This window comes from Acomys minous (assembly GCF_964271855.1).
Source record: "Acomys minous genome assembly, chromosome: 8".
Lineage (NCBI taxonomy): Eukaryota > Metazoa > Chordata > Mammalia > Rodentia > Muridae > Acomys > Acomys minous.
In genome coordinates, this window is record NC_140489.1 from 46,361,346 (window position 1) to 46,374,154 (window position 12,809).

At 47.5% G+C, this 12,809-nt stretch overlaps 1 protein-coding gene across 2 annotated transcripts in view; it reads right to left on the bottom strand.

Annotated features, from left to right (window-relative positions):
* The window catches only part of LOC311603310 (uncharacterized protein), a 139,166-nt gene extending 126,848 nt beyond the window's left edge, over positions 1 to 12,318 (bottom strand). For both annotated transcript variants that reach the window (XM_084792342.1, XM_084792343.1), the window contains exons 1-4: positions 11,176 to 12,318; positions 10,554 to 10,644; positions 8,900 to 8,971; positions 2,179 to 2,286 (exon numbers count right to left, since the gene is read on the bottom strand). In XM_084792342.1, coding sequence (XP_084648468.1) covers positions 2,179 to 2,286; positions 8,900 to 8,971; positions 10,554 to 10,644; positions 11,176 to 11,184 — 280 coding nt within the window. In that variant the 5' untranslated portion in view covers positions 11,185 to 12,318. The remainder of the gene's footprint in view (positions 1 to 2,178; positions 2,287 to 8,899; positions 8,972 to 10,553; positions 10,645 to 11,175) is intronic.
* Positions 12,319 to 12,809: the final 491 nt, after the last annotated feature.

Here is a 12,809-nt window from a genome sequence, read left to right on the forward strand (position 1 = left end):
AGTGAAGTGCAGAAATAATACTTAACGCACAGAAGAGAGGTTCAGCAAAGCCACTAAGCCTTGAGCTTCGAGGGGAGGTAATGGGTGACTAAATGAGATCTGATGAAGAATGGTTCTACAGAGCACACCATAGAGTTTAGACTTTTGCTGTAGCTACGGCAGAGTACTGGAGGCAGAGCGTGCGGTGTTTTGGTGTGTGTATGCGTGTGCGTGTGCATGTGCGTGTGTGTGTGTTTTCTTTTTGTCACCTTAACACAAACTAGAGTCATCTGTGAAGAAGGAATCTCAATTGAGAAAACTCTTCTATCCAGTTGGTCTGTGGGCAAGTCTATGGGAGCATTTTCTTGATTAATTATTGATGCGGGAGGGCCCAGGCCACTGTGGGCAGTGCTAGCCTTGGGCCACCTTGGTCCTGGGTGGTATAAGAAAGCAGGCTGAGTGAGCCACAGAGAGCAAGCCGGTAAGCAACACTCCTCCATGGCTCTGCGTGAGTTCCTGTCTCCAAGCCCTGCCCTGTGTGAGTTCCTGCCTTGACTTCCCTCAGTGATGGACTGTGACTGGGGTGTGTAAGGCCAGTAAATCCTTCCCCAAGTTACCTTTGGTCACAGTGTTTGTCACAGTAACAGAGTCCTAACTAGGACCCAAGGCTTGGAACAAAGTTCATCAGCTCGAGGTCTGCAGAGTTAGTTTTGGCAGGTGTATGGAGGAATTATTGAGTTATTGAGGAAAAGAGGGAGATGAAGGCAGGAAGAACGAGGGAAAGAGAGACTGCCAGGGCTGCCAGTGTGGACAGAGTGGGGAGGAGGGTGGGGCAGTGGGGAGCAGTGAAACCTGAGGTGCAGTCTGTGGGGGTGGTGACTAGTAGGGAAATGAGAAGTTTAAGGAGACGTGGAAAGGAAGAGGGTGACTGAGGCTGTGGAAGACAGGTGTGTGTGTGTGTGTGTGTCTGTGTTATGGCTTTTAGAGAATCAACTGGGCTTCAGTGGATACCTACAAAGGAAACTAAATATACATTGGAATTCTGGGGAGACTCAGGGGCTGTACACAGACAAGGGAGTTAGTTGCCACTCAGAATCTACCAAAAGTTCTGCGGCTACATGCCAGCTTCCACAGGCAGTTATGCCTTAATCTGGGCTTAGTGAATTATATTCTAGGCACAGCCTTTGTCTTTGTCTCTGACCTCTGAATCCTTTTCCTTCTCTTAGAAGTGCCTAGAAAAAGAATGGACAATCAGGTGGAGTGGTACGCGCCTTTAACCTCAGCTCTTAGGAAGCAGAGGTAGGAGCACCTGAGTGTCAGGCCAGCCTGGTCTACAGAGCCAGTTCCAGGACAGCCTGGGCTACACAGAGAAACTCTGTCTCAACAAACACAAACAAACAAGCAAACAAAAAGAAATGGACCACGCATAGCCAATTCATGTAAAGAATTAAAATATTTACTCTATTGTAAATGTTTTTTAGCAATTAGTGAAATAAGAGGCTGTGGATTTGAAAGAGAGCAAGGATAGATATGGGGAGGGTTGAAAAGATAAACAGAAGGGGGAATGGTATAATTATTATAAGATCAAGAAACAAATTTAAGAAGTAAAAATATTTTGGTTAGCATAATGAACTGTCCTGTGCATGGCGAACACTCAGTGGTGACTCTGGGAGCGTGTTTTGCCTCCTAGCTACAGATGTGTCAGCCACCGGCAGAAGGATTCCTGGCTTCCGTCTGAGCCATAAGACTGAGCTTCATCAGTGAACAGGCTCCCAAAAGCAGGGTTAAGCCACAGGACCCAAAGAGGAAGGAGAGGCTGCAGGTGCCACTGGCCCATGGGCTTCTCAGCTAGGATTTGAGTGACTCAATTCAGGCAACTGGCAGCTACTGTCTAAATTCAAATAGAAACATTGTAAAAACAAATTTGGGCAAGAGTAGTCCGCTCTGTTCTTTCCAACAGCCTAATAAATCTTTATCGAAAAAGAAAATTGCCTTGAGTGTGGTGCTGAAAACAGTGGTTGACTGACAGCTCTCAGCTGCCGTTTTTTTTTCAGTAGCTGACATTGCAGCTCACCTCCAGACTGTGAACACCTACTGTGGCCTCACTCAAAATAGCACGGGCTTCTTTCATGCCTGTCCGCGCTCTTGTTAGACCATCTCTCTCTCTGAAGGGACAAAGGAGAGATGCCTGCCTGCTACCTGGTCCTACGGAGACTCCAGTAGGAGTGTTGCCCACACACACCGCTTCAGAGTAGATGCCTCTGTTTGCTGTCAGTCTGTCAAGAACGAGTCTCCATGGAGGTTCCTCTGAAAGCCAAAGTAGAGAGAAGAAAACCCATGTCATTTGCATAAGAGTTTGGCTAGAAAGGAAGTCATCTAATTAAGATGGTATGAAGGCCCATGAGAGATGCACTTCCGCAGCCTGCATGGCCTTCCCCCTCACAAATATGGGTTTAATTAGACGTAAGTTGGAAAATAAACTAGGAATCTGAGCTGCATAGAAAAGTGATGCAGAGGATGTGTCACGACCCCACGGATAAGATAACGCAGAAGACGGGACTAAATGGCTTCTCTTACTAAAGTGAAGTTACCCGAGAGAAATGACAGCTACTGCTCTGAAGCGCTTCTGGCTATAAATGCCCAAGGCACTGACCGGAAATGATCTAAACACCCCAAACAAGACAGAAGGAGACGGCACGAACAGATTCAGAGTTTCTATTTGCAGGCTCTTATTCAGTATGTAGCACGATGCTAAAGCCCACACCGTTTGATGATTTATGCACTGAAAAGAGAAAGAGGAGCCTGCTGGGTACCAGCCAGCCACCCTGGTTAGCCAGCCAGCTTCCCCAGAGCCTTTGCTGTGGCTGCGAAAAGCTTTGTCTTCTCCAGAGGATCCTGTGCTGGAGGTTTGGTCCTCCGGTGGTGTAGGAGGTGAGGTTGTAGGACCCCTACAGTGTGAGTGAGCCCTAATGGGAGGAGTCTGGGTTGTTGGGAGTGCACATCTCCAGGTAATCAGAGGGATCGAATCTCTCTGTAGCTTCTCACTGTGCTCCATGATCTCGGCTCACCACCTGTGCTTCTGCCATGATGTGACAGCCATGAGCCCACACCAGAGCTTAGTTAGCCAAAGCCAGGGCCACGCTCTCGAATTCCCCAAATGGTGATGTGACTGAACCTCGCTTCTTTATAAAGTTATTCTGGTGTGGGTATTTCATTACAGTAAGAAAAGTGGACTAGTACAGTCTGTGCTGCATGGCTTGGCTTGGCTGTGTTCAGACAAATAAGACTGAATCTAAAATGATGGAGCCACCCAGGCCTTGTTCCACCCAAATGGTTCCCTCTGCACGCACGCTACACCATATTCTTCCACCTGAATTTACGTCTTGCCCACTTGTGCCCTGTACCTGGCGAAACTGCCTAAGCATTAGGGAAGGTTTGAAAAGACTTAGTAGTGAAGGCCAGCGGCTTCTTTCCCTCTCCCGGCAGCCTGGCTCTTTCACGCATCATCAATCCTGATGTGTAATAAGAGAACCGGTCCATTTCCGTCCGGTGCTGTGGGTTCTCTCCCAGAGTGGCGGGAGCCCTGCAGAGGCCGTCCTAGACACAGCATGCTCTCCAGGCAGGCTCAGGGCCACCAAGCCATTATTTCCACAAGACATTAGGATGTTTTTGACTTTGCAAGCTCAGTTCAGATATGAGACTCAAGTGAAATAAACTAGAAGAAAGAGGAGGGGGAGGGGTTGATTAGAGACCAGTTCCCCAGATGGAAGTCAGGGGCCTAGAAAAACTTTGTACGGAAAGCCTAAAGGAGCAAACTTTTGAAAAGAGTCTATGAGGTGGCCTGCTCCCCGCAGCAGTCAGCAGCTGTGGGATGGGAATGCAGGTTGTATTCCGCCTCCCTCTCTTGTTTGCTGTGTGACCTCAGGTAGTTAACTAGTTTCTCTGTGCCTTGTTTCCTCCTCTGTAATAGACTGCCTTGAGAAGTTAACAAGCAGTTTTTATGCAGTTTCTGACACCTAACAAATGCTGAGCAAATCTTAGCCGGTTTCTTTTACATGGGGAGTCTGATATTCCATCACGCCCTGGAACTTCCAACATAAAATGTGAGGAGGAAAACTGGGCGCTGAGAACTCAATTCCTCTTTCTTCCCTCACTTGCCCGTTAATACTAAGTCACTGATTTTTCTATCACAGAAAAGCGATGTGCTCAGCTGCCATTGCGGAGAGTGAGCCAAGGGACGGCGGGGCGCCTCTGTGAGGGGCAAAACCCCGTGCTGCGTGCTACACTCACTTACACTACACTATCAACTGACAGCGCGGCATGGAAAGTGGGTGGGAACAGTCTGGATTAGCAACTGCACGGTGATTCCTAGTCACTCGTCACATCCCCAGCAAGCCTCCCATCTGCTTAGCTCTGTTCCTGTGGACTGTGGCTAGGCCACATGCGCATGCGCATGCTACCGCAGCTTTGGACTGGAATTCGGGTGTCTGTGTCGGAAGCTGCCTGTACTGAAAAAAGAAATGTTTTATATTAGATATCGTGAGTAATGTGTAACGCATCTATAAGAGAGGGACTGGAAGATTCTACCAGGGCTCTTCCCTGCCCCTGTGTCTGATGCTAGGCTTGATCATGTGACACATGTGGGCCAATTGGGCCAGAGGAACTGCCAATAGTCTTTCTAAGTGCTCACACACCTGGCCTCTGTTCTTACAGGAAAGCAAGGCCGCTCCGTGGGCCTTCCAGCCTAAAGAAGCTACACAATAAGCCTGGCTAGTGACAGCAGGGGTTAAAAGAGCCAGTCACTATAAACAGTTGTTTGAAGTCACTAATGTAGCTGTTTGTTGATCTGTGACTGGTCACTAAGACAAAAATCAGTGAATGAGTGCTGTAGTGGCCAAGGATCTACGACAGGAGCCATTGGCCTCAGAACCAGCTGGCGGGCAGAGGGCGGATGGGGGAGGGTTATGGGAGACCAGGAAAAGAGAAATCCTTATTAGCGAGACAACTAGCAAAACTATCACCCGTCATAGTTTACAAAATCATCATAATAAAACCGCACAATAAATCTGTGGGACTGTCTAAAAAGGGTGATCAAGGAGGGCTCAGGACGCGCTGCTAGAAGACAAAGTTGGTCTCCGTATTGATTTCCTCCAGCCAGCTAAAGATCCCCAATACAAGGGATGACGTCATGGCAACAGTGCTTGGAGACCGAGAGGAGTGAGCTGCTGAAGTCGCTACCCAAGACCACCCTAAGTAGTCCCGAGCAGTCCGTCCAATGTGCCAACCTTTATCTCCGTGAACCTGGGCAGTGGAAGGGTGGCTAGCCCACACTGAGAGGCAAAGTGAAAAATAAACACTGGAGCCTTAAAATGTAATATAATAATAAAAAAAAAAACCCACAGAGTATACTGATAATGTTTATGTTGATTTCTTGTTGAAATGATATATTAGACATATTGGGTTATATTAGTAATATAATAGAAATATAATAGAAATATATTACTATAATTGCTTTTAAAAATGTTGGGCTGGAGAGATGGCTCAGCAGTTAAAGGCTAGGCTTACAACCAAAAATATAAAATGTCATGGGGGTTGTGGGGTACAATTCAATGGTAAGAGTGCTTGCCTAGCAAGGGCCTGGGCTGAATTTCTAGAATTGTGCGCGTGAGCGTGTGTGTGTGCGCGCGCACGTGCTCACACACACATTCTTACACAAAGTAGTAATCAGAATTTTAAACATGCATGTGTGGCTCCGATCTGTGATCTGCATACTTTTCTTGACCAATGCTAGTACAGAGAGACCTGTCCCGAAAGTACTGTGGGTACAAACTTTGTGGAATGCACAGCTTGGTACGGGATGTAGAAATCCTACAACCAATGTCAAAGATGTCAAAGATGTCATACTAGGCTGCAGCGACAGGTTAACCTGACAGGAAACCTCTTGACTCTCCACTCTCCACTCTCAGGAATCACACTGAGAGTGCTATAGATCGGCAGACACAGGCCACTTCTTTCACCAATGACATCTTAGAATGTGGAATAAAGAACCCAGGTGATGAGCCAGGACTTGTTCAAGGAACCAGGCCTGCTTGGGTAGGGGCACCTGACCACGTATGTCTAGACAGATTTGAGAATCACTATGGACCGGCTGCCCCTGCTGCAGCTTCCCTTTCCCCTTCAGAATGGAGGCGTCTATTCAGGAAGCTTGCCTCTGTCTCATTGTATGTCAGGTATACGGCTTAATTTGGAAGCAGGATCTAGAAGAAATCATCAGGGTTAGACTGGCTATGCTGAAAGGCAAACTTCCTGTGGTCATTTGAATGAAAACGTCCCCCCATAGGCTCATGGGGAGTGGCACCATTAAGTGCTGTGGTCTTGTTGGAATAGGTATGGCTTTGTTGGAGGAAGTGTGTCACTGGGGTTGGGCTTTGAGGTCTCAGATGCTCAAGGCAGGCATAGCGTCTCACTCTCTTCCTGCTGCCTGAAGATTCGGATGTAGAACTCTCAGTTCCTCTCCAGCACCATGTCTGCCTGAGTGCAGCCATGTTCCCCACCATGACATCAATGGACTAAACCTCTGAAACTGTAAACCAGCCCCAGTTACACGCTTTCCTTTATAAGAGTTGCCTTGGTCATGGTGTGGTGTCTACTCATAGCAATAGAAACTCTAACTGAGACCGTTCCCTTCTAGGTGGAAATAGGAATGTCAGAGGCCGTTCTCATGAGTGTGATGAATGGGCAAAGAACTCAGCTAACTTGCTCAGTTGGCAGTGTTTGGGGGAAGTTAGATTTTGAGTGGGTATTTGGCTGAGGGCATTTCAGAGAAAACTATTGAAGGATGTGGTCGGGCTTTTCTTGTCTATGTTAAAATGAGAGAAGACAGAGCTGAGTAAAACATGGATTATTACTCTAAGTAGAAGCAAACTAAGCTATTTGGAAAGCTGTCAGTCTGTCCAGGCTATAGGTACACACGCACAACAAAGAGAGTCCAACAAAATGGAGAATGACCCCAAAGGGAATTCAGGAAATGCCAATAAATGTAGAACAAATGAACAAATATAGTATATAAAGTACAGCACATAGAGTGAGCACATTGCTAAGATCAAGGTTGGAAAAACCCAAAAGCTATATGAAGAGATTATGGTTAACCAGAATCCAGAAGGTTAAAATTGTTCACGTGCACACAGTTTCCCAGGAAACCAGCTGTGCTCGAGATGTGTTAGGTGGAATCAGTGCTACCGTTTCCATCAGACCGGAAGTGCCTGACTCTCAGCTTTCTCATCCACCAAGTAAGTGACCTGGATCTATGTGCCGGGGTGTGCAGACTGAGACGAGCCATCGGAGGACCCTGTCCACCGAGAAGCTGTTTCTAATCAAGGCACCGTAGGAGAGGCAGGTTTGACTCTGAGTGTTAACTGTGACCTACACTTGCACTCCACTGTCCCCACACTGACTAGCCTACCTCTGCCTCCAGTCCTTCTATTCTGCTTGCTCTGTCAGGGTGAAGTGCTGCTTTGTATGTAAAGAGTCTAGTAGAGGGCTCGGCTCACAGTAGGTACTCAGTAGCTGAAATGGCATCGGTGTCTGCCCCTTCTCATGGGTTTCTACTATCTAGTTTCTACTAATCTCCTCTAGTTTTCTGTTCAAATCTCCAATTCTCTCATTCTTTAAAACAACAACAACAAAAACAACAACATCACAGCAAAAAATAAACCCTTTGAAATGTAAAGTTAAGGCCAAATATCAAAGCTGGTTATATTTCACTAATTCATGCCAAGTCCCACAATAACCACAGTTTCTGAGATGTTGAAGGAGGTGGAGGCTTGGGGTGAGAACAACAGCCAATGCCTTGGCACTGAGACAAGAAGGAGCCCTTCCCTGACATCTCTAGCCATGAGAGACAAAAGCCTACATCCCGGAAAGACTTGACTACGAATCGGAAGCAGGAAGAGGTTCAAGATGTGAGTGCGTGCCTCCCGAGTGAGCCCAGGCCGTCGTTAGGTTAGTATCACGTGGAGTGGAAGGCTAAGCAGCCCGGGGACTTCGTTCTTGAGTTCTTCATGGAGATTATCTCCATCACTTGACGGGAGCGGTAAGTGGAACTTAACAGAACAGAGTCCCCTGGGCCTTCAAGGGGTTAAATATACAGGCTGAAAGTCAAGAGAAGAGACAAACAGGCATTGGGAAACCTGGCCTTTGATGGCTGGAGCCTGTCTCTGGAACTCCCAGCACTGGCCAAGCAGAAACCCCCATCCCATCCCTGAGGAGCCCGTGGGGGCCTTCAGTAGCAAGCAAAGAGCAAGTTGCACAGCGCTTCTTCATTAATGAGACCAAGATAAATGTCGGGCCTCAAAGGCAGACATGACAGACCACCGTGGAGAAAAGTCACCACAGGTGGTGGAGTGAGTCCTTTGGTCTCCCTGGTGGCCTCTAGCAGACCTTTTCTGAGGCTTCATGGAGGACAACGGAGCTGAGCAGGCTGGGATGGCGTCAGCCTCTGCCCCTCCCCTGGGGTCTTTACTATCTTCTCCTGGGCAGCTCTCATGCTCAGCTCAACTGTCTCTCATCGCAGGCTGCAGCGGAGGCTCTGCAGCAGCCACTTCAATCTGACCTCGCCCACGAGCAGGTGCAAGACTCAATTTCTTTTCTTTTCACAACGTCAGGTATTGGTAGTCTCCGCCTCACAAGCGTATTGCAAAGTACACACAAGATCAGGGTCTTACAGCCTTGGGAAAGATGTCTGCTCAGCATGAGCTGGAAGACAGGCAGAGCTGAGGGACTGCCAGTGACAAAGTGGGGACTCCACCCCACCCACCCCAGTAGGGGATGATACAGCAAAGCAAGAGGGGAGGCAGATAGAGGGAGGGAGTCAGAAGGAAGAGTGCATGCTGGGAACAAGGCCACAGTCACGCCTATCAACCTTGCTTGCCTCTTGGTCTGCAGCAGATGTAGCTGACATTCCAGCCTGCAGTGGCTGAAAGGTCCATGCTTGCTTCAGTCCAGAAGCATTCAGATATGACCCAAAACGGGAAAGAAGGACCTTAAGGCGATACCAGAAAAGAATCTTCTTTTCAGAAAGAGGGTCTTGGGGCACAGGGCAGCAGTGCCTTCTCTGTCTTGTCCCTCCTTTTCAGATAAAGAGCAATGCTCTCTCCCAGGAAATGTGGAACTCACGGTCACTATATAAGTCCGATGGCAGAGCGCTCACTATTGCCTGGCCACCAAGAACTGGACTTTAAGAAAGATTGAGCCAAGCCTGGGGCCTGCTATTGCTTTTCATCAGATGCCATTCCTACCTGGACAGTGCAAGCCAGCTTCCTTCCCGCAACTGCACCCAGACTGCCACTGCGGTTTTGTTGGTCACAGTCATAAGAGGTAGGTAGGGGTTACTAAAGAGGAGAAGTAGGAGACAGGCAGATAGAGACGTGGACACAGAGATACATAGCGGAGCGTTTAACCCAGTGTCTAAAACCCAGAAGGCCCTGGCTAGCATTTACAGAGGAAGCAGCCTCCCTTTGTGTGCCATCCGTGTGCAAAGGCTGGGCTAATCTCCTCTGCACCGTTCCAGTTTTAGTGTTTGTGCTCCCCAAGCGACGTGGGCACTGGGCATCTTTTTGGAGCCCTGTATGCCAGCTGTCTCCTCTCCCCACCCTCACCCAGTCTCATACAACGGCCAACAGCAGCCACTACAAAACAGTGGCGTGAGGATGAGATTTTAAAATATCGTATCTGAGAGATAATTGTCTGGTTGCTGACTCGGAAGCTTACTTAGTTTGCCTTGGAAAATGAGACCTGAAAAGTCTCCCGAATTCCATTTTGTTCTTCCCCACCTTCTCTTTGTTAACTTCCTCCTCTTAGCCACGCATCATATTTTCCTTTTACAGCACCTGGGACCTGGTTCTGACAAACCCTGCAACATCTCATCGAATTTGTTTTATGGCCTGCCGCCTGCTTTCGCAGAGTTACATTCCTTACAAAGAGGCGCACGAACCCAAAATGTGTCGATATCTTTTGTGACCCAGAGGGCTGAGCCTGTAACTGATGCTAATGGAACCATCACCTACTTAATGTTTCTCAGACTCTCAGATTCCTTCTTGGGAACAGATGATAGTGTCTTACAAGAAGCCATTGTCGGGCTTTTATAAAAGCACACATTAAGTGCCACTTGCTCAGATTAGCATCTGTGATTGTGAGAGTGTTCTTCACAACGGTGCATGTGCCCACAGACAGGACACACACACACACACACACACACACACACACACACACACACACACACGCACGAGAAAAGTTCAGAAAACATAGGCACCAGTTCATTAAAATGTGAGCTCCTTGCTGTCTTGCCTGCTGGGCCTGCAACATTGGACAACTGTCCAGAGAAGACTTGTGGCCCAGAGGGTCTCAGCAGAATAAGCAATCTTCTCCTCGGCTGGTGTTTCACAGGAGGAAGCCACAGTGCTTATACACTCTTTGGTCATCTGACTGTATCTGTACTCTGGCATTTAGCATTCAGTCTGTCCTCAGACTATCCTTTGTGCAAAGCAAAACATAAGAATAAACCACTTTTGTCCTACCTGCTGCAGGAGCCACCAGGAGCCTGGCCGCTGCTCCCAACCCGTCAGACACCAGGGTGAATTCTTCAGCTCCCTCCCTCGGAACCAGAACCTAAGAAATTTTCAGTTGCTATGAGTAAGCAGACTGTAAACTTCTAGTCATTTCTTTCTCTTTCCTCTCCATGGCTTATTGAGTACCAGCGAGAAGGAATTAAAAACAAACAAACAAACAAACAAAACAAAAAAAGATGTTTAGGGAGATAAAAGTTGGATCTGGGAAAGAGAGGGGGGGAAATGGGCTTCCAAGGCAAGAGTTAGTTTACCCAACACCCTTCCTCCCAGGAGGAAGTCCCTCCTTTCCCAGCTTTGCTTTCTCATAGAAGACTTGCCACTACATTACTCACGTAATTGCTACATTGCCCCGCTGCAAACTGCAGACATGCTCTTTGGGCAGGCCTCCAGATTTTTTGTGCATGCCTCTACCTGTCCATGGGGATATCACTGGGCCTGGGAAAGTTGAGAGAGCAACATGCCACCCGCAAGGGGAGACCTGGACTAGACTATTAATCAAGCTGTAGGGTAAAAATACACCACAGAAGGATAGAGGGGCGGGTCCGAGCTTCTCCGCACACAGGGCACCTACCTTGCTCATGGGATCGCTAGGCTGTGGCTCGGAGTCCTTCCAAGTAGATAGGCAAGCTACACTTTGTCAAGCTTTGACTTGTTTCCCCAGAGAGCTAAGGTGTAGTGAGGGTTACTATCACCGAAGGAATGTGGTTTTCTTACTCTGGGCGGTCACTGAAGGAGCGTCAAAGATGATAGATGAAGTATTAGAACTGCTTTAAGTTAAATACGGTGGGTGGAACACATCGTTAAAGACAACATTAAAAAAAAAGGCAAATATTACCCAGGCTCAACGTTCGATTAAGTGATGTATTCCAAGAAGGCAACAGTAGAGAGGAAAGACCCATAAAGAAGAAACTAGGAAATCTTGGCTCTGTTGCTCATGATCTATGTGACTCTGCCTAAATCCATGTAACCCGACATCCAAAGAAACGCAATGTTAAGAGTGGGCTTGAAGGTCTGGAGAGATGGCTCAGCCGTTAAAGGCTAGGCTCGCAAGCAAAAATATAAGAGTGGGCATGAAGATCAGAGAAACCACACCAATCTCTCGCTTTGGCACCCATCCATCCCTGCTGTTCTTGCATTAAAATATTGATTTTTCACTGGGGCATCAGCCTTTGCTCTACTTGTTTGGTGAGATTATTACCACTCCTAGACATTTTTACAAGTGTGCAGGTGGCCAAGGCCAGCAAATTCAGAGGTGGGGTTCTGAAGCATTTGCTGAGAAAATTAAAAAAAAAATTTTTTTTTCTTTCTGCAGTGATTGCTGATTATAGAGGCAGAACCTAGAACTGATAGTTGCAGTCTTGGGAGAGGAGAGACTGCAGATAAAGCCACTATAGAGGAAATCAGAGCTTGGGTAGTGGTATGTCTTAGTTTTTTTTGTTTTTTTTTAAATTGCTGTGATAAACACCGCTGGCAAAAGCAACTTGGGGAGGAAAGGGTTTATTTTATCTTACACTTCCAGGTAACAGTCCATCACTGAGAAGAAAGCAAGGAGGGAACCTGGAGGCAGAAACTGGAGCAGAGAGCACGGTAGGGTGCTGCTTACTGACTTGCTACTCCTGGCTTGCTCAGCCTGATTTCTTATGCAACTCAAAACAACCTGCCCAGTCATGGCACTGCCCCCTGTAGGCTGGGTCAGCTAACATTAGGTTTTAAATGTAAATTACTGTGCTCAAGAGAGTTATAAAACAGAAATACCTCTAACCTGTAAGCCCCACTTGCCCAATGCCCATGCCCCTGATTGGACAAAGACAGGAAGTACGAAGCCTTTGTAGGTTTTGCCTTTATGAGCCTCTGACTAATGTGCTTTGGTGCTGTACTCTTGAAATCCTGGGTATAGACCAGGCCGGTGTCCATGTCCTGGTCAGTATTTAATAAAACTTGCTTCAAATTTGGCTCAAAATTTACAGTCGTGCACTTACTCTCACCTGGCGGGATTAACAGCATGTCAAACATGAATCAAGCGGTAGGCACTCTGAGGAGGCGTTTCCTCAATTGGAGCTTCTCTTCCCAGATGATTGTAGTTTATATCCACTTAGCCAAAAAAGCTCAATCGGAGCATGGTATGAGAGCAAGTTTTGAGAATGTTATTTGAAGGCCATGATATAGTCATAACCAAAGCCAGCATGTGTGTGTGTGTGTGTGTGC